We start from the raw sequence: 24,122 nt of genomic DNA, 5'->3' as shown, positions 1-24,122 counted from the left end.
AGGTGTACTGACAGGGGTAGGGGTGTGAGGTTGGAAATTGTTGAACACGATTTTCTAAGGGAATGTTCATTCTAAGCATAATATAGAAAGACATAAGGCAAAGACTATTTTAAGCTTGTCATTGTAGTTTTGGGAGAGCTAAATAAATGGAATAGGAAAATATTGAAGAGGTCAGGCTGATGAGGAAAAGCTAAAATAAGGAGTTTGGCTTTAATCTTGAAATCATGGGGTGACTTTAAGTGATTTTTAAGAATCTATGGATACTTTTTAAAGATACTGATAGCAGGGAACAAAAGGCAGAGACATGGGATACATGTAGTAATTCATGTAAGAAACTATGGTAGAAAAATATCATGAGGTAATGAAGATCAATAAAGAAATACATGTTCACCCCAACTAGTTACCTGGAAGACTTAGTAAGTCGGTTTACATGTACAGTTAAGCTGTTGGCCTCCCAGAAAACTTTCACTGATAGTTGGCAACGCGAAACACATTGTTTTATGTAGCACATAATTAGATTCCTGTTCACCCAAACATCCCAGTAAACAAACTTAATCCTTGTACTCTTCATGTAACCCAGGCAGCCGTTCTTGGCTTCTGTTCTTAAGGTCCACACTAGAACTCACCATGACATCTGTGCTGGAGTAGTAAGTATTCTTCCACCATTGTTATTCTTCTTGTCCAATCGTTGGTTGGCACATTCCACCTCTCTGCTCCTCTTGAGCATGTGCACACCTCGCAACTGCCATCTCTGTAGCTACAGTCACTCTATCTCCATCCCATTTCATCCTCTTTTAGCTGCCAATCCCCAGCCTCTAAAGTTCATTAGGGTGCATATTCTCCCTTCATTTGTCTAATTGACCTGCTAAGTTGACTCATGTTATCATTTTATAAGGTATTCATGTGGCAATATGCACATAAAATAAATTTTCTATTCTAGTTGAAATACCTTCTATACATCTACCTTCCAGTGTTCAAAGGTTTGTCTGATGGATCCATCCACACAATTATAAATATTCCATGAGTTCGTAGTGGCATAAGTCCTACTCATGAGGACATTATTCACACAAGCTAATTTCCTTCCCAGGGTCCTTATTGTCACCTCACCAGAGATTAGGATTATTTGTGAATCTGGGACAAAAACATTCAAAATGTCATAAAAAACAATAGTGTCCTAGGTAGGCACATGCTTGTGTACATTCCAGCTTATGACAATATAGATTTAGCAGTTTGAAATGTACATTTGGTTGTGACTTTGAATTTCCTGTTGTTGGTGATACATTATAAAAATAGATATGGGTTCTTTTTAACTGAAAGAGGCAGTTTCCTTCCTTGTGTTCTGTATAGATATTCCATCAGTGACTTATATTTGAAAAAAATAAAGTTGGCAAGAGTGATTTTATATCACGTGGGAATAGATAAAAGACACCTAGAAGTGAAAAATCAATCTATGTAAGACTTTGGTTATTTTTCATATTTTATGTATATCTTCATATAGTTGAATATTTATGAGACTTGAGTTCTAAGAGATTAAGTTATTAGAATTAACAGTATCATGACTTAGAAAAAGATGAGACTCCACCTGGATCAGAGATATCTGTTAAGGAAATAAAGGAATGGGAGGAAGAGAGAGACATACCAAAGAAAGGATGATCATTGCACAGACCAGGAGCAACAGCAATAGAACTCAGGGGCCACAGAAGTTCCAGCCGATTTCATCTCCTGGTTTGAGAAAATGTCTGAACTTTTAACCAAGTGAAGAGCAAGTGACCTTACATCACTTGTGGGAGACCACCTGAGAGACTGGCTTCCACATTTTACCCCAGGGTACTCTTGGAGAGTGAGGGATGAGAGATTTAGATAGAAGGATAGAGGGGAGAGAAACAGATAGAAACACAGGATAGCCTTGGGAGGGTCTGGATCCTTATCCACCAGCCCCTCCTGTCTCTTCTAAAGGGCTATTTATAGGAATGCCAAGGGGTGGAGCAAAAGACCGCCCCCTAGCTCAGCCAAATGTAGACCCTTTCAGTCACCTAGAAACCATGCACATGGTCAAGCAGTCCTCTAATGCAGCTCTGCTGGGTAAAGCAAGCTCAGATCTTACCAGGAAATCTTTGTGGGCCTCCACAATCACAATCTATATTGACATAACATCATGATAGTATTAAGCCTGCTATGGCTCATCCAAGCCTTCTGTCTACTGAAGCTTGGTTGGTCCTGGTTAAGCTTTCATATTGTCGTGCTTAATCCATATAAAAGCCTTCAACAGGTTCCAGGCTATTGAAGAAAGCTGCTTCAGAAGCGATCTGACTCTGAATGATCTCACCACCACTGTCCTGCCTGCAGTAACTGGTTCAAAGGGCAAACATGTGACTCATGGACAACCAATCACTTTCCTTCTTAGCATTCAGCTTCCCTTCTGCCTGGGTTTATAGATAATCAAAAGCCATCATCCATACTACGTAAACATCCAAAACAAGAATAACAACCTTCCACCAAAGTCCCAAAACAACAATTGCAAAACTGTTACAGCAGAATAGAGCTTTTTATTTAGTGATGAGCCACACCCCTAAATTTTGGTTTGTGGTTAATTCTTGAAATGTACAAGTTACTTGATTCATTTGCTAGTATCTAAACAAAAAATTAAATTATTCTCTTCCCAAGCTTAATGAGGTTTAGTTTTGTGTTGTTTGCAGACTAATAGATTCTGGCTAATAAACACATGACTAGAAAAACAGGAAAATGTGGCTAAAAATAGTGAGTCATAGCCAATTATTTGATGTGAGCATATAACACTTTAAATGTTTCCCCTGTCCTATTCCCATGTATTCATTACACTGAGAGAAATGCCCTACTGAGTTAAGTTGTAGCATTCTACACTCTATGTCTATTCATCTGTCAGTACTCAGCACGGATTTGGCAAGCCTGCTTGAGGATAAATGGTAATTGCCACATTTGGATAATAAAACCCAGCAGGTTTACGAGTTATCCCTGGCCTGTCTTTATAAGTGGGGTTGCTTTAGTGAAGTTAGCTACACAACGGGACAATCCTTTTGCCAAGCACAATTGTGCATTAGCAACATGCCCCAAAGAGCTAAATAACCCATTAGAATTGATGAAGTGGAGGGAAACCCTGCAGATTTCTAGTCAACATTCTTGTAGGAGAGAAGGCCATGAGAATACTCAGAACCACACTTAGTCCAATGGTGTCATTATGGCAGAAAGCAAAGTCTGCATTCTTTACCTTTCTGATCAATTTTTACAAAATAGCTGACCAACGCAACCGATGGGAGGAAGGACTGAGTCTGGCTACTCATTTGAGAGATTTGTGGCTGGTCATAGCATCAAGGCAGGGCAGAGTGGCTCCATCCAAAATGGCAGCATTCATGGCTGTTGCTGTCACATCTTGGTGGAATTAGAGTCAGGCATAGCCTCAGAAGTCCCGTCTTTAGGAATCTGTCACCAGTTGGGTCACCTCCTAAAGGCTTCATGGCCTTTAAAATAGCAGCAAACCTGGGGTAGGGATTTTTAAACTTCAGTCTATGGAAGACATTTGCTAACAGACCACAGCTGACCTCCTGTAGTCTGCATCTAATGATGGCTAGCCAACATGGAGCAACTTTGAAGGAGAGCTTCAGGGAAACTTGTGAACTCTTAGGCATTTTCTTGTGACTAATAACCACCAACAGATGTGTGCAGATGAACAGCCGCCTGGGAGGTTTCTCAAGCCGTCTTTCCCTCCAAATGTGTTGTTTACAGCCCCATTGTTCAGGAATGACCATTGAAGATGGTGAGAAACATTACTGCCTGAGCAACTGGACACTGCTAATTTGATTCAGGAAAATAGTTCAAAGCATTTAATAAACTTTTTGGAGAAGCAAATGAACTTGTTTCAACCACCTTTTGTTAAATTCGATCTAGCTGAAATATATTTCATTGGGAACCACAGAGACAGACAGAGATGAAAAACGCAGCATTTTGAAAACCTTTAACTGCATAGAATAAGTGGCAGAAATGTGTAGTTTTGTGTTTACTCAAGGAGCAAATTCAGGAGCTCTGCATGGCTGACTGCAATACGTGGAAGAGGACTACCTCCACCCCCTTTGTCCAGTAAGAAGAGTGTGCAATAGAAACAGAGCATATGAGTGGGAAAGAAACACGGTCACTTGCCTGGAGACACATTCAAGAGATCAAGAATGACTTAGGTCTGTGCAGAACACATCTCTGGAGACTTAACATGGAGTTAGTTTAAAAATCACAAAGATGCAAAGCACTGTGATTAATGAGGGCAAAGGGCAGCCTCACAGAGAACCAAGGAAGGAGATTAGACAAGCTGGAGGTGTTGAGAACCTGACAGATCAGTGGCTCTCCCAGGGGCCCTGATGAAAGGACAGAAGGAGCCTAGTGCTGTGTCCTTGCCCAGGAGCAGACTTTGGGGCTGGAGCCAGAGCTTCAAAGGAATTAAGCTTTCAGTTCCTGGGAACTTGGCCTTTCCCTGTGAAGAGGCTGGAGTCAACGTTCCCAAGGCTGCTGTGTACTTGATCTATAATGCTCTTGAGATAACGCGTGTTGTCTTAGTTCAACACAGTTGGACAAGCCAACTGTGGACTGTCTCGTTGTATGGTAGCTGCTGCTGACTCTGTCCCGCCTCTCCCCTGGAAAGAGTACCTAAGACGCTGTACTTCTTAATGAATATGCTTGGCATAAGACAGCTTGTGCAAGGCCTCCTGATCTCAAGCATTTCTATCTTCTTACCTTTTGATCTGGTCCTCTCTCTCAGGACTTGTCACTGAAGAATGACCTGCTGGTCCAGGTCACAGAGATAAAAAGCCTTTGATGTTAATGGTACATAAGTGTACATTACTATCCCAGACTTTTCTACTAGGAAGAAGTAGAATTAGACAAAACACATTAAGTAGTAAAAACCAACATTTATCTACCAGAATAAGACAAATGAGAAATGTACTTTTTTCTTTTATATCATCAGGTCAGTTGTTTCACTGAAACAACTTTGCTTCAGTGTGTCCACATTGTCCACATGTGTCACGTGGACCCCGAAGATTCATGAAAACAGATGCATAGGGTGTCATAAAAATCACCAGTCGGGACTGGGGAGATGGCTCAGTGGTTCAGAGCACTGGCTGCTCCTCCAGAGGACTAGAGTTCAACTTCCAGCATCCCCAGGGCAGCTCACAACTGTCACATTCCAGGGGTTCCGACGCCCTCATACAGATATACATGCAGGCAAAAACACCAATGCATATGAAATAAAAATAAATAAAATTTAAAAAATCACCAATCAAGCCATTCACTTTAAAATGTTATTTGTGTAAGATCAAACCAAACAGCTGTTCTCAGTGTGATGCAATTCTTGGAGACTGTAGCTGATTGAAGCTTTTGGTTTTGCTTAACTTGCCCACAGAAGTTGACTAACCTCTACATCCTCAGCAGCTGACCTTATTGGCTCAAAAAAGAGATGAGTTTGCATCTTACAAAACTGCTTCCTCCTTCAATCTTGATACCTCAAGACTGCTTCTCATCGGCAATTCTACACTGGTTCATAACCTCACATTTGCATGATACAAGTCTGTGATGCTTGTGGGACACATCAATGCTGGAGCAAAGTCCTCCATGCTTCTGAAACAAAGTCATATAAATATGGAACACTTCATAGTGTGTAATGGTTTTCAAAGTAGCACAAGAATAAATGGATAACCCAGTAGAGAGTTTTTCCTGTTCAGATTCTGCCCTTTTAACACAGCAGTGGCCTGTCCTGAGCTATGAGGATACCTCTTCCACCCACTGGATGACTTCTGTTGTCATAGTCTGGTCCCCTGTGCTCAAAGCATCACTTTTCAGTGTCACCATGTGACTAAAGAGCTCAAACTACGTGTATTCACATATAGCCATACTATGTGTATTCAAATTTTGTTTCGTTTCTTTGCCAGTCTGTAAAAATGTCTCTGACAATTTCCTCTTCTCCCAAATGTAGATAAAAATTGCACTTAACTTGAAGAATCTTCAGGGGGCCTTATGCAAGGTGCTTGGCAAGTCCTGCACAATAAATGCCCAATAGACATCATCTTCTCAGTGTTGTGATGTCTGAGTTTCAGTGCAAATGTGAGATGGGCTGAGAGAAGATGGATGGATTGTGTGGGGAGAAGGGTCACACCAAATCTAGGTTTTAGGGCTCACTCACCCTAAAAAAGCAAAAGCAACAACCAGACCCAAACCTTCAAGTGGTATGTCAGGAGGCTGTAAATGCTGGGTGGCAGAAAATGAAGACCACAGCGAGTGAATATCCAGAGAAGTCAGAGGAAATGAAATGGGTTTTTTCTAGAACAAATGATGTAGGGACTTTGTAAAAAAAAAAAAATCCAATAACTAGGCACAGAATTGAAGATGTACCTTTCTGAACTCACAGTGAGCAAAGGCATGTTAGCCTTTTTGGAAAACAAACAAACAAACATTGAAATAGATTCTTTTCTCATATAATACAATCTGATGGCAGTCTTCCCTCCCTCCACTCTTCCCAGCTTCCCCCACCACCTCTTTTCTCCCCTAGATCCACTCTGAAGGGACACTAGCCTACGGGAGTATGGCTCTGGCAGGCCTTGCCCTTCTCCCCCATTCCCTCTGCCTTGCTAAAAACTGTTAGATTACATTCCTAAAGCTAGCTACCAAGGTCTGTTCCCATACTTGGCTACTTCCTTCTCCTGAGGCTGACTACCAAGGTCCAGCTATCAAAGTGTTGAAGTCCAGCCATCAAAAGCCCCCTTTGGCTCACCTAATTAACATGCCCAATTAAGATTAAAGTTCTCATCCTAACACAGGGTTTCTCAATTTACCTTCACAAAGCATTTTCCTATGTGCCACATCTGTCTCCTCTCTATCCCTCTGGGACAGATAGCCCTTGCCCCTCTCTCTTGTCCCCTTCTTCCACTCTTTTGTTCCATCTGCCTTCTCCCCACATCCTCTATCTCCAGTCTTTGTCTATTATCTCTGCATAATGTCTGGCTGTGGATCGTCTGCTGCCAGAGGTAGCCTCTCAGATGATGACTGGACAAGGCACCAATCTATGAACCTATGAATAGATCAGGAATCATTTCATTGATTTATTTTTGTCAGTTGTGTTTGGTTCTACCCTACGTCTCCAGTTCCTGGTCATTCAGGCAGTGTAGGGCATTGGGTTCCACTCATGATGTGGGTCTCAAAGTTAAATCAAACATTGGCTGGCCACTCCCACAGGTTCTGCCCCACCATTGCCCCAGTATATCTTGCAGGCAGGACAGATTGTAAGTGGAGGGTTTTGTGGCTGGGTTGTTGTCCAGGTTTCTATTTCCATAGCCTGCAGAGTACCTTCTCACCCTAAAGAGACTAGAACATAGGGAATCCATGCCCACACCAGCCTGACTTCTCTATGTTCAATGAGCTGTGTAGATGTTGCCCTCAGCAATGGGGCCCCACTGTCAATTTTTGGAGAGTGACCTTCTGTCCTAGCATCAGCCTGTGTTGTTCGATAGTCTCCATGGGACCTCCTCAGCCAAAAACTCAACCGAATGTAACCCACTCCCAGCACTGGAAGCCTTGCCTGGCTATAAAAGATGGCCAGGTCAGTCTCCATATCCTCCCTAATAGATCCCAGGAAGTTTCTACTGCACTAGACTTCACACCACCTCTTCTTTGACACACAGTTGATGTCCTAGCTACTTTACATTTTACTGAAGGGCATCTGTGACTCAAGCTCAGGAACAGTTAATTGATGCCATGTGTACCATGGCCCATTTCTTTCAACTCAGCCTATTGTACATTATGAGTAACGGTTGGCTTTGTGCCTTTTGAGGAGAGTAACTTTCTAAATTTTAACAACTTAACACAGGTCCAGGGTCATAATAGTCTCACTACTGAAAATTCATGGTTATCCCATTGTGTAATGATCTTTCATATCACACAGTAGTTTGAGAACTTTGAGCAACACTAATTTTATTCAGTTTCCTTTATTGAGTACTTGTTAACAATAAAAAGATATAGAGTCCTATTCCAAATTCTAAACTCAATTTTTAACTTAAACCTTGAGTTTCCTAAATTACCCAGTCTGAAGTAATTCTCTTTATACCTGAAGAATGGTTTTATTAAAATGTTTGAGAGAAAACATGGGTATCACAAGAAGCATATGACAAATGTCTCAAGAGTACAAATCAAGTGTAAAAATACCAAAATTTAGCGGGAAGTCCACATTGCGTGAGAAATACGTAAAGCCACTGGTTGTAACATGGTTGGTTTGCTTGTTGTTCACTGAACACCCTTTGAGAGCCTAGCCTCCCATGGAGAGGTAACTGTATGCTTTGGGTTTGTCCATGGACTACGTTCAGCCCTCCTCTTCTCAAGGAGGTAAAGCTCACTGAGCAGAGACATAGCTGTAATGGATCCGGCCACCAGGATGATCTTTGGTGGATTCCTAAGCCAATCAGAACTTTCCTCATTGAGATAATAAAAGCCCTGCATGGTCCTATATTTCTTTCAGTTCCTACCCCACAGGAGACTAACTACTGTTTCCCTTATGTTTCTCATTCAGAAACAAAGAAATCTATGTTCAGACTTGCTTGAAGATTAGTTTCTGCTTGTTGGCATTTCAGATTCTGAAGTCAATGTGGCTCTTACAATTTCCCCTCAAAATCAGATTGTTGATTTAGGATTATAAAAAAAACTCTGCTTTGGATTTTCACTGAGAACGGCCTTCCCTTGATCGTCTTCTAGATCCTGAGTAGAAGGAAATGACAGTGGTTAGATGTGAATATGACAAAACCTCATGGGTAAGAACAGGGTACCTTGTGTACAAACCTATCTGTCAAAAGCGACCATTGCTCCTTGCAATAAGATTTATTTAGATCATGTTGGTCTGAGTACTATCTTCACTTTATGGTGAGAAAAACATTATGCCTTAATCAAAGGTGTATGAAAACATAAAACTTGATGATTTGAAGTCTCTGGAAAATTGAAGTGTGCCCATAAGAATTCATGATAAATTTATAATTAAAAACATATGCAATTCAGAGGTGCAGGTGAGCCAGCCCTGAGGGTGTGAGAGCAGGAGAGCTGACCCCTCTCCCCCATACTCCCTGCAGCGGTCAGAAGAGAGGGCACTGCACCTCGCCTGAGCAAAACAGTAGAACTGGCCCTGGTAGTATGAGTGTGTGTGGATCTGATCTAGGGACCTGAGAATAGGAGAACTGGCCCCACTCCTTCCTGCAGGCTGCATTGGGTGAGCTAGCTGAGGCTGTTCTGGAGAGCTCACTTAGGCAGTGATGATGAGGGAAATCTGGTGGGCTGACCAACCCAGCTACCACTCAGACCCAGAACCAGGGCTATGAGTTGGCCCATGCCAACATCCACCACATCTATGAACTGTGGCAGCATGTGAAAGGACTGGACCTGCAGATCCAAACCTGCAGGATCTCCTTGACACTGGACAACAACAGCATACCCAAGAGGAGCCCCAGGGAGCACTCATTAACAATAGTGTAGCCGAAGCCAGAGGCCTCGAACCAGACTCTTTTTTGTTGTTGTTGCTAGTGTGTGTTTGTTTGGTTTTTGGTTTTTCTTTTAAATTTTGTTTTGTTTTGGGAAGGAGGTTGCATGGGCAGAGGGCAGAAGCCAGGGGAAGGGGAGGTAAGTGGGATTGGGAGGCATGATGTGAAATCCACAGAGAATCAATAAAAGTTGAGAAAAAATGGAAAACAAAAACATGAAATTATTTTGCAATTAATTACTTAGTGTCACATTCTATATACTGAGTCAGCTTAAGGTCATATTTTCATATACTGTATTTATGAATCCTGTGAATTCATTTCATTATTAGTGTGTGATTATCAAAATCATTAGAAACTTTCAATTCTACGTTTGTAAGCCCTACAAAGGAAATCTTTGCTGTTTTAAAAATTGAAATGTTTACTAACATAGGAGAAGATATTAGAAAATAGATATAAATGGAAGAAATCATATTGTAAATGTGATATATATATAATAGAAGATTAAATTATATAAGTACTTATATGAGCACTTATATCTCAACTACACCCACTCACACAAGTAATATTTACAAGAATTTGGGTCTACCTGCTCTCAGCTCTAATGTGAAAGGATTTTGTTTCTTTTTTTTTTTTTTAAATATTCTTTGTTTAAATTTTATGTGTATGAGTGTTTGTATATATGTCTATGCACTATTTGTGTGCAGTGCCCATAAAGGCCAGAAGAGGGCACCAGATCCCCTTGAATTAGAGTTAACAGATGGTTGTGAGTCATCATATGGGTGATGGGAATCAAACCTCTGTCATCTGCAAGAGCAGCCAGTGCTGTTACCTGCTGAGATGACATCACTCTAGTCCCAGCATTTCTTTCTGATTTAACTCAGCTGTTCAATACATTTAACTATTTATACAAGTCTATTTGCCATTCTTTTAAGATCTGTTTTACTTTCAAGTAATAAAGAACATAGACAGTTATCATGACAAACTCATCAAAACTCACTAAATTTTCTGTTTGTCCAAAACCAAAATTCAATGAGCTACATTAAACACTTTCCTCTGTAACTTACATTGTAGCAAAATCTGTCACACATGTGTTAGCATATTTGATATACTTACCTTGAACCCTTTTGTTGCTTTGTATCTTCTTTGCAGGTGTGTCTAAAATGAAAGATTTGTAGTTAGAAATGCTTTGTGATTTCAGGTAAAATCAGGAGGCCATCACCAAGGACAAAAGTATAAAGTGTAAGGAACCATTGCTTACATGTGTAGTTATTGTAGTAGTAAGCTTACTGGTCCTTAGGACTTCACGCTGATGGAGAAGTTACCTGCTTCCCCCACATCACAGTGAGTGTATACCAAAAAACAATGTTTTGTTGTGTCTTTTGGACTCTCTTAATTTGTGCCATTTTTGCATGGAATAAATGGCTTTCATATTGCTGATTTTAAAAAAAATATATAACACTACCTTCCAAGAAAGTTACTATTTCAGTTACTGTGTGTCCTATGTATGACTCTGTAAAATTCTCACTAGAGACCAATAAGCAATTTAGAAGTGTGCCAAGCTGGACATGGTGGTGCACGCCTTTAATCCCAGCACTCAGGAGGCAGAGGTAGGCATATCTATGAGTTCAAGGCCAGACTGATCTACAAGGTGAGTTCCAGGACAGCCAGGGCTACACAAAGAAACCCAGTCTCAAAAAAACAGAACAAAACAAACAAACAAAGGAAGAAAGGAAGGAAGGAAGGAAGAAAGAAAGAAAGGAAGAAAGAGTGCTAATGTTCATTTCCCCTAATTCCACTGCCCATCCTTTGAAATCATTGACTGACAAATTAAAAATGCTATTAGTAAGAAAACTTTTCATTTTTTTCTTTAATTTTTCTTTTACTTTATGTATGGGGGTATTTTACCTGCATGGATATCTATGCACTACATGTATGCCTAGTGTCTGCTGAGCACAGCAGAGGGTGCAGAACCCGTTGAACTAGAGTTACAGATTGTTGTGAGCTGCCATGTGGGTGCTTAAACTCAAGACCAGGTCCTCTGGGAAAGCAGCCAGTGCTCTTAGCCACTGAGCCATCTCTCTAGTCCTGACATTTTTCATATTTAAGAGTTACAAGTGTTCTTATGATTTGTGTTTTATAGTTGAAAAATGATTCTCTAATCATTTTAATATGTTAATCCTGGTGTGACTATCTAGTAAGCCCAAGGTCACATTTTATCTTCATTTTGAGGTTATTTGGGATTAAAGACTGGTTCCTGTGGTGGTTTCATTTTTCTGATTGGCTTCATTTTTTTTCTTTAAAAAATCTTATTCATTTTCTATGTATCAGCAATATTCAGCAATAAAGCTGATTTTCTTTATTGGAATTTTTTTCAATTTTTTTTATAAGTATCATGTAAGATGTACAACAGCAAGCAAATGAAAAAAACCTACATTTTAAAGAATTTATGAGCTTTGTTGCAATCTTAGCACATTTCCAACACATCAGTTGTCCATAAGGCATGCAACCATTTGCTATATCATACTAGCACTGTAGTTAAACATAGAACCATAGAAAACCTTTTGAGATTGGATAGTAAGTGAGAAATGTTCTTGAATTATAAAGTCTAAGTAATTACATGTCAAATAGACATTTTCTTTAACTACAGCTTTATTTGATAATGAAATAATGATTCATAAAGTATCATCACAATGAGATGGATGCAACCTTAAAAATTGAATAAAGATATGGTTTGTAGTGAGCTTATTAAGTTCTACCTAGTTGCAAAATTGATTTCAGGATCAAGAAGAATCGTCTAGTTTCCTCTCTTCAAGTGAACAACTGCTTTCAGGTTCCCTTACCCACATTTGGTAGCATCTGATGATGACATTTGTCAGTTATCCAAATTAGAAATGTTCAATGAGGCTCAGAAATATCTCAGAAGGAAATTATAATAAAATGCAGAGCCTGGGTTTGCTTTCCAGGTTCTAAAAATGAAAGAGCTTTAGGAAGTGACTCTTGGAGAGGTGGATGTGAGAGAAGAAACAGACACCTGACATCAAGGGGATGTTTGTGACTCAGTGGCAACTTGATGTTTAGAGAGCTGGAAAAAGAATACTAATGTTTCCAGTTAAGGTCCATATACTAATAATGATATTGCATGTTGTGAATCTTTAAAAAGATTAATGTATTTATTATTTATGTGTGTGTTCATGTGTGTGAGTTTATATGCATCACGTGTGTGCAGTGACAGTGGAGACCAGAAGAGGGCATCAGAGCCCCTGGAACTGGAGTTACAGGCAGTTGAAGGCTGCTCTGTGGGTGCTGAGAACCAAATCCCAGTACTTTGAGGGAGCAGTATATGTTCTTTACTTTGGAGTCACCTCCCCGGGTCCACGCCCTCCTTTTTAAGAAAAGAGAAATCCCCAGAAATGTTTTGCTAAACCTTCTAAAGTGGCACTCTTGAAACTCATGCCTTATAGATCTATGGGCAGTTCACATCCAGAGAAGTAAAAGGATCTCTGGGAGAAACAGAAATAGAAATAACTCTATCAATTAAAGACAAAAGAACATTTTCTTGAAATGTAGCACATATATTCTGGGAGGAGGAACCAATTCTTTACTACTCAAGTGCCATCTCAAAGAAAACTTTCAGAGTCTTATTAATTAAAGGAGGAGGAACATACTTACCCACAGTTTCAGCCTATGGGAATGAAACAACATAAATCGGGGAAGGTTTTAAGTAATTCTCTAAAAGCACTGCCATTCCACAAAGCTGCTGACTATGCCAAGGGTTAAGAAGAAAAACAAAGAATTCAATTTACACTTCACACTGTGTTCACTCTTGTTTCAGGGTCCTCTATGTTTTTATGGTGGAGAGTTATTTAGTGAGCCCTATACTGTATTGTTGAGGACTCATTGGGTTCATTTTGGCTTAAGAATATGCCATAGGCTCCCTGCCTTCTGGAAGAAAATCATGTGGTTTTCAGATATGTGTGAATACATACTGAAAAAAAATACAGTGTTGGTTGAATAAAAAATTACTATTACAAATCCAGAGACATGATATAAGAGATGTTATCTATATTAAAATAAGGAAAAGTGACTTCCAGAAATATACGAGATCTTAAGAGGAGTTATATTTTCTTAGACATAGTGATATAATTTAAAAAAATTATAAGCAGAAAGCCATCTGAGCTGGATTTTAAATTAACATCAAATTTCAGGTGTCTTTCTTGATTTGTAATATACTGTAAAAAGCATATTTGTTTTAAACTTCTATTTACTTGTACTCTGAATAATTTTAGTCTGATGTTTTATTGTTAGTAAATTGAACTAAAAATGCATTTATTTAGCTGTCAATGAGCCAAATGATTTTTAAAACATTTCCTATTTTTGTTTGTTTGAATAATGATCACTGAGAGTTTGCATATTTTGAATCCTTTCTTTTTCTTTTGAAAGTAAGTCCATCTAATGCCACAGACCAAGAACATTCCATACATCAAAGATTAATTTATATGCTGAAGAATATATAATCCTGAGTACAGATTATCACTCAAACAGTAAGCAGGAATGCATATTCATTTGTAAGAATGCAGTTTTGGAAATGCAAGTTGCTAAAAGCTATTTACGCTTAACTATGCACCTATGAACCCCCCAAACATGCCTGTCTTTGTCATGGGGACAGTGAATACGATTTTTGGAAATATGAAAAACTTTTTCAAATTTTAGGCTTCTCTACCAGCTAGCAAAATCATTCCTCTTTTTCACATAGTCAAAATATCTGCCCAATTTTCTGTGTCAAGGCAAAAAAGTATTCATTGCTCCCCACTTTATACCATGAAACTTTTTAAAGACTGTTTAACCAGTGATCCCTTCGGGGAGCAACCACTTACACACGCCAGTCAATTTGCTGAAGACAGCTCGCCACGCTGTCTTTTTAATCTAATTAAAGGAACAGCCCGCATGCCCAGTCTTTAAAAAGCTGAAGCCCTTCTCCACCGCCTGTTAAGGGGTTAGTTGTCAGTCTTTTACTAACCTCCCTGGAGCAGTCTTTTAATCTCCTCATCTTCAAATAAGTGACCATCGCCACCTTCAATGAACTTTGTGACCTTGGAGACCTCTGAGAGGACACATGTTCACAGCAGAAATTGGTTCACTCAATAGAAAGGAATTTGACGTGACACATGCTGCCATCTGCTCAGTAAAGAGCTCCGGACCACCTCTCAGCTCCGTCTGAGTTTTGGTTGTTGGCTTTTGGTACAGTGTTTCCATCAGCCGTTAAGCAGTAGACCAGGAAACAACATGCGGGGCTACCACTATTGGCCTTGTCCCCGGTTTTGGAAGGACCCCATATGCTGGTGTGGAATCTGAACACTGGAACAAGGTGGCACAGATAGCATGTTCTAGGCCTTCAAGGGGACAGGTGGCTCAATGCCACACTCTTGCTTTTCCAGACGTACTAACCTTTTTGTAGAAATTTCTGCAGCGTCTCCCCTGTTCCTCCACCTCCTGTAGAAATCCTGGTGTATTTTATCTCAGGACCTAGGGAAAAACAAGGGTGCTCAAACTCTTCTTGCAAAGGCAGAAAAGAAAGGGTTTTAGACCGTGTGGGCCACGTGGTCTGTGCTGCAGCTGCTCAGCAACCTAGAGCAAGCATAGCCAGAGGTGCTATGTCGGTGATGGGCATGGCTGTGCCCCAGCGAAGCTCATTGGAAAATATGAGGCACGGACTGTGTTTGCAGAATGTTTAAGTAAAATATATAAGAGACTAAATTTAAAATTTTAGCTTAATTCATAGATGTGAGTCTCGTACAAAATTTACTGAATTTGTCAACTGCTTTAGATAGACTCAAACATCTTGGTATGTAGATGTATAGATTTTAACATTAATGGAACCCCAAAGGAAATTCCTCTCAGTATTCAATAACTCAGTAACAAGCTATAAACTAAAGGCAGAATATCATAAAGCACATATGTATACACAGAGTAACAATGCATGTTTATGGACATTTCTACAAAAAAGTCTTTGAGTAATAGGTAACACAATTAGAATATTCTATTTTTTTTTTTGCAAAAAGAAAGTGGGAAACAGAGTAACTTTAATAGTCTCCATGACAAAGACTAAGTTTATGTAATGCAATATTTTAGGGTTAGCATAACCTGTGTTTATAATGTGAGTACTGCTCATGTATGGAATTAACAATTACCTGTAATGATTCGTTCTTCCCGGGTCTGTTTTTCAGTTATTTCAACAGGAACCCCATCTATGATTTTGGTGTACTTTTTAATGACTGGCTCTGAAGGCAGAGAAAGAAAACAACTTGTGATTTACCTACCCTCTCACAATGTTTCTACCACCCAGAGCTGGAGATTTTAATCAAGGATGTGTTTCTCACAACACTCTTGTTTAAGAATCAATTGTAGCCATTGTTGGAACAGACTGTAAATATATTCTGACCAGTCTGGGCAACTCTTGGGTCTCAGGTGAGTGGGAGGGTTGGCTGGCAAGCTAAGTCTGCCATTGGAAAGGAAACCTTACAATAAAATTTAGTGCTGACTTGTTAGTGCAGGCCCTAAAAAGTTTACTACATTTTTGTTTTAGCATGTGCATGTGTAAGCTATGGTGTGTCCATGTAGGTCAGAAGACAGTTGGATCCTTTCACCATGTGGGACTCAGGGATCTAGCTCAGATGTCAAAGTCGGGGGAAGCTGTCTTTCCCTACTGACCCATCTCACCAGCCGGTATTACCAGAGTCTCACACAACCACCAACCCCTTTCTGTTCGGAAAACAATGTGTCTTTTTGTGTATACATTATTGTAATCATTATACTTCATGGTTACCATTTGCATATTCATAAGAAGTGGCCAGGGGGCTTAATTATTAAACTATGGCTGAGCCCACTTAAAAATAGGCTACACTCTATCCCTGACTAGTTAGCAAGAACTCAGACCTAGTAAAATGCCTGGGTAAAATGAAAATCAAGAGAAAATCAGCTGGTTGACCACTCTAAACCAACTCTACTTTAAAATGTCACGGGGACGCCATGTAGGCATAAAGAAAGGCACAAGGCATACCTCCATGGATCACTTCTGTCACTGTTTCGCCTTCCTTAATCAGTCTGAAGTCAGGTTCACCTTCAATGTGGATCTTGGTCATGGCAGGTCCTGAGACATTAGTTTAGGAGACAGATTAGTGCTTTACCGCAGCCCCTTACATTTGCCCAAATAAGAACTTTATTTCCACATTTCTTGTTGTTCAGATTTCAGTCTTTCTGGTTTTATGAAACCAGTTTTAAACATTTCCTGTTATCTTTAGGCTAGACCCGATTTAAGAAAACAAATGATTCGGCTGCATTTGTTTATGCTGCCGCTCCACCCACCCACCCACCCGCTTTAGCATTTACGGTGATGCACGAGCAAGCTGCACACACCGGCATCCCTGTTAGTGGGTGTAAGGTATGATCGTACAAAGTATTTTATGTGGCTTTCTCTGGGAAACAAAACAGCATTACGGATTGGAGTTGCTCAAGTGACAACTGGTTTAAATCACACTTTGCAGTAAGATAGCATCTGCCAATCCTTACTAAAAGATTTCCTTTAATTTTTTTATCACTCATGACCTTATATTTTTACATGAGAACATATGACTGAACATTAAAAAATCTAATATACTTACCTTGAAGATGCTGCCTTTTAGGCTTTATAGAAAAGCTGACTTGAGCACTTACCTTGACTAAGAAAGGCATGCAAACAGGAGCACCAGCTCACTAACAGTTACGCAGCCCTTCAAATGCACAGTGGGTTGCATTTGCCTTGCAAAATGATTTTGTTCCCAGAGAAAATCAGTTTGAATGTTAGAAAGCTTACTGCTACATTAGTTGATCAGGGATGTTTTATAGAGGAGTGAGAATGATCAGTTCAGTACATTTAACTTGCACTTTTCAATAGCTGAATGGAGTTATAATTGATTATCTTTGAGAGGATTGATTTGTTTGTGGAGAAATCATCTAAGTACACCATTACCCAGAACTAAGTAACAAGTAATAAAGAATGAGAGAGAGAAAACCGTTCTTTCAAACCGTAAGTATTTCAAGCCATAATATTTTATATGTGAGCCCAATACGATGGCTAACATAAAGGGTAGGAATAGTTTCTAACATGCAGTAATCCTCAAAAGGGAGTTTGCACAATGATTCAAGACAAGGAAAGGAGTTAGCACTATGTCTAAGGATCTTTTTTCTTTAGAAAAGCCAAATTGAAATTCTGGAAGCACCTTTTGTCATTAGATATTACTACAAAGGAAGGAATTTTAGTAAACATTTCTTTTCTGTACATTTAAGATGATAACTTGGAAAAACATCTAGCACAGTGACTATTTGTTCAATTTTAACTGACTTACTCTGAATTCCAAAGTTTGGTTTAGTGTCTTTTTGACAAAAAAATTCTAAAATTATGTCTTGGACTCTAACGCATTTAGTAAAAACTCAAAAAGCATCAATGAATTCACAAACACTGAAAAGGGAATGAAGTAGTGAATGGGAACTGCAGATGTTTGCTGGGAGGGCTTTTGTTTTTTCTGTTGTGCTACACTGGAGTATCACTGTCCCATTTTACATTGAAGAATATTTACAGATGAGATGACCCCCAGCTCCACCCAGATCATAATGAGGAAGAACCCAGGGAGACTGGTGCTCAAGGCTGCTCCCAACTGAAGACAGAATGACGTATAGAACCCTGCTGACAAACGCTGGGAGGATGCATGAGTTAAATGAAGAAGCACGAAAGGAGAAGAGTCCTCGAAAACAGGAACATGGCACATGTGAATGACTTCAGTTTGGGAAGCTGTGTATCAGTTATAGTAACATTTTAATTGACTATTTTTTTTTTTAAAATGTCTTTGGCTAAAATCAGTTGATCACTGGCATGATCAATATATGATCAGCCAAACACTTTAAATTTAATTTCTACTTAAAACCCCAATTTCTCCTCATCAATGGGTAGAAAACAATGAAATGATTGAAATTAATTTTTTTTTTAAAAAAAGCTAAGCACAGATTTTTTTTAAGGATGACTCAACTGTAGGCTCAAGAATGAATGATATCCATAGCTAGCCAGGCTGAGAATTAACCTTGTGTTTTCAATGAGTTTAAGTTAGGGTTACTTTAAAGGGAAGAAACACATGTAATTGAAGTTACCATCTCATGCCACAGAATGAAAAACAAACCCAAACCCAAGAGTAATCAGAACAACAGTGTTCCGAAGATTCAATGAAAGGCATAAACTGCCCCTCTTTTGAAAGACTGTTTTCATCTTTCTCATGGAAGAAAGACAACACAGGCGTGTTTTTTGTGGCAAATTACAGCCGCAACATGCGTAAATGTGGACACTGGTCCTTAAGTTTGGTCTAAGTGATAATAAAAACGTGTAAAGTCAAGGTAATATCCAAGGGGTTGACGTCAGCTAACATATGAAGTAGAGAGAGAAAAGTAACATTGGAAATATGAGAGGTATCTATTTAATATGTATGTATATAAAATATATTCCGAGTTGAAATGTAGGTCCAGGGTTTGGCTCACTAAACAACACTGTTTCTTTTTCTGTTTTGGCAATCTAAATTTTAATGTATATCATGTCTGTTTGTAATTTTTAAGGTTTTCATTAATGTACACTTTCTATACCCTCTTAGGTTGCTCACTGGAAAAAAATGCCTGTATATTTTTGAAAATTTTTTAATGGCATTAAAGAGATTGTGTGATGGTAGTTGGAAATAAAGCTACACAAAGAGTATATTTCCTGAAGGAATCTATAGCAAAACTGATTAAGATTAATTTGTTATGTGATTGTCTGGGTACTAGTGTTGATACAACTTCAATTAAATGAAAATAAATACAAGCAAATGTACTGAAAATATTAGGAATGCACCATCTACTTTGATTTAAAAAAATGTTGCACTCCACAATCTGCAAGGACACAAGCATGCCATTGTAAAGAAATATTTAGCATGTTAGTTTCAAAAAGAATGTAGGTATATTCAGAGAAATGAGTTGATTACATGGTACTTTTTTTTTTTTTCAGAGTGGAAGGAACCATGGAGAATATTGGTTTTTACCTTCAGTTTTGGTAATAGGCTGAAGACTGCCTTGAATGACTTTAATTTTTGGTTCCACGAGTTTGGTTATAATTTTAGTGGCTGAAAATATAGAAAGTGGAGCATGAACGGAGTTTACATAGAAACAACTCAAATGAAGTTGTCCCTTTTGGTCTTTCTATGGTGTTATCAGCTATGGTGCTAGGTTCAGGCAATCACAGGAAATATTCACAGCACATTAATGTCTTCTCGTGTCCAGATGCTGAATCCTGCAGGCCAGTGACTTGACTATGTTGCAGAGGGGGGAAGCACTAACTGAATGACGCATCCTACCTAGAACTCTACCACTCTGAACAGCATCACTAACGCTCTGACTTCCCTTTGTGCTTCTTGAAAAGACTGGCTGTGTGGCAACAGAAGACAAATAAACATGATTAATTCCATGCAATTCACAATCTCTCAAATTGCATTGTTGGATTCTTTCTCAGTTAAAAGACAGATATGGAAGGAAAAAGACCCTTGGAATACTCCCATGCATTGGGTATAGAAAAGAAAATATGGAAAATAATTCACAAGTCTAGAAGAGAATAAATTTCAGCCAGGAAGTCATGAGCTTTCTGCAACAAATATGATGTGGTCGCCATTTAATTTCTAGCCTCATTATGATAAATTTAAGGTAGTGTTCCACGTAAAGGTGAATGTACATCACCTCCTGAGTGAGATTACCATGGACTTCAGTTGTGCAGTTTTACTGGATGAGGAAGGTCATCAGAGCTACAGGCCTCTTGTCATTCCTAAGTAGAAGCCATGAAAGATGACCCTGGTAGAAGATTTCAACCCTAGTGTCAACTTCAATGCCAACACAAGTGTAACAAAAAGTCAGCAGCACAGCATGCGCTTCTGCTGGTCTCAGCCCTTGCTCACACATGCTAAGCTGTGTGGGACCCTTTGAATTGTGTGCTAGGCCTCTATGGGAACTATTTTCCAACCATAGGTCATCTCTTGAAAACTCAAATTATAAAACTCTAAAATGTATCAAATCTGTGTTTTCAATTCTTGATTCCACAAGTGGTTCTGTTGGCACAGGACTCTTCCCCTGGAGCACACAGAGATCTCTGTTGCTATTGTTCACATGGAATAATTAATCAATTTTAAAAGTGTAGTACGGTGCTGAGCAATTTGAATGTTAGGATCTTGAGTTGGTTGCTAGTTTTGCTTTTGCGACGGCTTAAATCACTTGGACCACTGGTCTAAAGATTTCTTGATTTTTGTTCTTCTCTACATAAAATATTTTGTGTTTAACAACTTACAACAAAGTGTGCTCCCAGATAAAAATTTAAAATGTGTGGTATCTTGGGGGAACAAAAAAAATAAGCACCAAGAAAACTGAAGAAATATTAGAGACAAGACAACAAATAAGCCTGATAGTGGAATCTTTGCTCTAATTGGCCTGCACCTCTATTGCAACAGCCCACACAGGAATGTAAACCCCAGAGCTACTTATGGCTGCTGAGTGGGCTGGCAAGTTACTAGATTCACATAATTTTGCAAACATAATTCACGTAATACTATAACTGTATTCTGGTTCATTATAAGCAAAATACTGTTGCCAATAGTGGAACTGATATGGATAAAGTGGGAAAGAAAAACAATATTTTCATAAAGATTTATAGCATGGGGAGTCACATATCTAATGGATGGAGGCCATGGAGACTCCTCTCTTTGTTATAAGGTATGTTTTTCCGTGGCTGGAATTTAGAGCATGATAAATCATCATGATTCCAGTGGGATGGAAACCCTGAGACAATCTCTGGGGCCTGGCCCTGGGATTGCAGAAGTAACATCAGGGAGAAAAGCAGACATTTTGTTTTGCTCCAGGTATTGACTTTCTTCCTTTTTCATGTCTAGCATTAATTGTAAGGAAAGTGTTCATAATTAGCTGAATGTCCATGATATAAAGTAGAATAAATTTCTAGTCAGAATAACGATGAGTAATGTTTTAGCATACTTGACTGCTTGGTGGAAGAGCCAAAACAAAATGAAAAGAACTTCAGCTTTAAAAGCTACAGGGAAAGAAAGGCAGAGGTGATGGGAGGGGGGTTGGGGAGGGCCCGCGGGGTACCATAATGAAGAAGTTATTTGATGATTGACAGCAGCATTTATGATGAGCGCGAAATGCCTTTTGCCATTGTTAAGTAGTTAAACTTTGATCTTGATAATCTGGTAGTGTAGGGGATTAAAAACAATCACTTAGTAGGCTTGGGGTTCCTTTGTCCAGTTTGGGATGTGGTTGTTTTTGAACCAGCATTTCATAAGAGTGAGGACTTGTCTGCACATCTTCCCATGCATAGCTTAGGCCCAGGGCAGGATGATTGACAGTCCTTTGCGAATGCTATCCTTGTGCCCACTCATTAAAATCCCCAGATAGCTCTGGAGTGTCTTCTAGCAACCTGTCCTTTCGTATGCCCTTTTCATTTATTTTCCTCATTCAACAGTAGTGCACGACACTCCTGTTTCCAATTAGAAGAGAAGTGGTTCTACAGAATTGGAGGGTGTGACCAAGCCTGTGAGGCCTCGTCCAGATCTCAAGCCCTGTTTGAAGGACAATGGGTTTCACAGGATTTGGAATTCTAAATACCAGATTATCAGCAGTCTTTGTATCCACAAAGAGACACTTTCCTTTTTTGTTTGCTCACCAGCCCCATTTGTAGCCCAAACTGTTTGTATACTTACTATAGACAGTCATGGGGATTTCTTTGAAGGTGCTGCCACGAACAAACTGAAAATAAATGTTTGTGTTTAGTAACGTAAAATGTATTGCACGCCAAAGACACTGTAATTCTAGCTAAAGTAAGAACAGCTACGGTGACTCAATAGAGATGAAGTCTGGTCAGGTGCTACAAAACCATCAGGCTTGTTACTAATTATTTTAAGATTATAAAATAATTAATCCACTGCTAAGTATATGTATTATGCTGTATTTTTCCTGTTTTTTTTACATTATACTAAAGCTATGCTAATACTCTGCTGTACTAATTTCTAGTTATTTATATTAACCCTACAACACCTGCTCAACATACTAGAAGTAAAACCCAACAGCATTCTGTACCTTGATTTGGATGTATTTTATCAGTTTGTTCAGTATTTCCAAGAGCTGATCATTTCCAACTGGAATGTCTGTGGAGATAAATATTCAATGGATGTGGTAAGAAAATGGGTGATAAAAACTAAGTCTATGTGGAGCAGCCCTCGTCCATCAACGCATTCAATCAGTACAGACCTGCTGGATAGAGGAGTTTGTCCACGACGTGAATGACACCGTTTGTTGTCATGATGTCAGATTCTTTGGACTTCAACTCATTCACTAGAAGCGTCTCATTTACCTTTCAAAATAAGGGGTGATGTTAAGGAGAAACTATATGGAAACCACTTAATAACGATAAGCACTTTATAAACCCTTCATGGTAACTTACTCCTTTCACGTAGATTTTGCTTCCCTGTGTGGTCTTCAGGATGTTAGTGACTCCAGGTTCAAAGCCCTTTCCAATATAAACCCCTGGCGTCAGGTGATAAAGAATGATGTTTTGGAGAGCATTTTTATTTCCTGCAGGAAAAGACAGATGTTTATTTAATAATATGTTGCTTTTCTGACATTTCGATACAAGACTGAGGAATAAAACATTTTGTTTTCTGTTTTTCCAGTTCTCTGTCTTCTCGTGATGTCAAAGTTTTCTCCAGGTGATGCCAATGCTTTATCAAAACATCAGTCATTTCAATCAACTCAAACTATACCAACTAGTCTTGAAATTATGACAGTTCCATTTTTTTTTTTTTTTTTTTTTTGGTTTTTCGAGACAGGGTTTCTCTGTGTAGCTTTGCGCCTTTCCTGGGACTCACTTGGTAGCCCAGGCTGGCCTCGAACTCACAGAGATCCGCCTGGCTTTGCCTCCCGAGTGCTGGGATTAAAGGCGTGCGCCACCACCGCCCGGCGACAGTTCCATTTTATACCATACAATTGTGTGTCTTTCAATAAATTATGTTATGACAGTAAGCAGTTTATGAATAAACATTAATGAATGACTCTCCTCATATCCCAAGTAGGTTAAAGGAAATCAAAGCTGGTTAAGTGAACCGGGGTGTAGGGGTGGGGCTTTCTTTTCTTTTCTTAAATACGGGTAGAAAAGTTGGAAAAAGCCAAGGTTCTTAATTTGAGGTGTCAATGTCTGCCACTTGCCACTACTCACCAATAAGAATCTCCCTTTCTTCATTTGTCATCCCCTTGAAGGCCTCATTGGTTGGTGCAAACAGTGTCCAGTCTCCGGGCTGTGATAGGAGATCTTTCAAATCTGCAGCTTCCAGGAGGCTGAGGAAGATGCTGAGCACAGAGAACAACGGGCATTGAATTTACTGTGTGTTAGATGTAGGTTCACTCAACCACACTGTACAGAGTAGGGTAGAATCCACGTGTTGTGGAAACTGAGAGACCACCTCACACATTTTCATGTGTTTAAATGTAATCTCC

At 39.3% G+C, this 24,122-nt stretch overlaps 1 protein-coding gene across 2 annotated transcripts in view; it reads right to left on the bottom strand.

Annotated features, from left to right (window-relative positions):
- Positions 1-8,009: 8,009 nt before the first annotated feature.
- Postn (periostin) overlaps positions 8,010-24,122 on the bottom strand; it is a 32,514-nt gene continuing 16,401 nt past the window's right edge. Inside the window, exons 12-23 of one of the 2 annotated variants that reach the window (XM_052731838.1) lie at positions 23,845-23,975; positions 23,074-23,204; positions 22,881-22,983; positions 22,710-22,777; positions 22,334-22,379; positions 19,622-19,702; positions 16,588-16,677; positions 15,719-15,808; positions 14,976-15,053; positions 14,548-14,631; positions 10,644-10,685; positions 8,010-8,760 (exon numbers count right to left, since the gene is read on the bottom strand). In XM_052731838.1, the coding sequence (XP_052587798.1) occupies positions 8,723-8,760; positions 10,644-10,685; positions 14,548-14,631; positions 14,976-15,053; positions 15,719-15,808; positions 16,588-16,677; positions 19,622-19,702; positions 22,334-22,379; positions 22,710-22,777; positions 22,881-22,983; positions 23,074-23,204; positions 23,845-23,975 (982 nt within the window). In that variant the 3' untranslated portion in view covers positions 8,010-8,722. The remainder of the gene's footprint in view (positions 8,761-10,643; positions 10,686-14,547; positions 14,632-14,975; positions 15,054-15,718; positions 15,809-16,587; positions 16,678-19,621; positions 19,703-22,333; positions 22,380-22,709; positions 22,778-22,880; positions 22,984-23,073; positions 23,205-23,844; positions 23,976-24,122) is intronic. The other variant, XM_052731839.1, reaches the window with a different exon arrangement.

The sequence above is a fragment of the Peromyscus californicus genome, unplaced genomic scaffold, assembly GCF_007827085.1.
Source record: "Peromyscus californicus insignis strain IS unplaced genomic scaffold, ASM782708v3 Scaffold_9__1_contigs__length_137607984, whole genome shotgun sequence".
In the NCBI taxonomy this organism is placed as follows: Eukaryota; Metazoa; Chordata; class Mammalia; order Rodentia; family Cricetidae; genus Peromyscus; species Peromyscus californicus.
The sequence above is the reverse complement of the archived record's forward strand: the minus strand, read 5'-3'. Positions and strand labels throughout refer to the sequence as shown.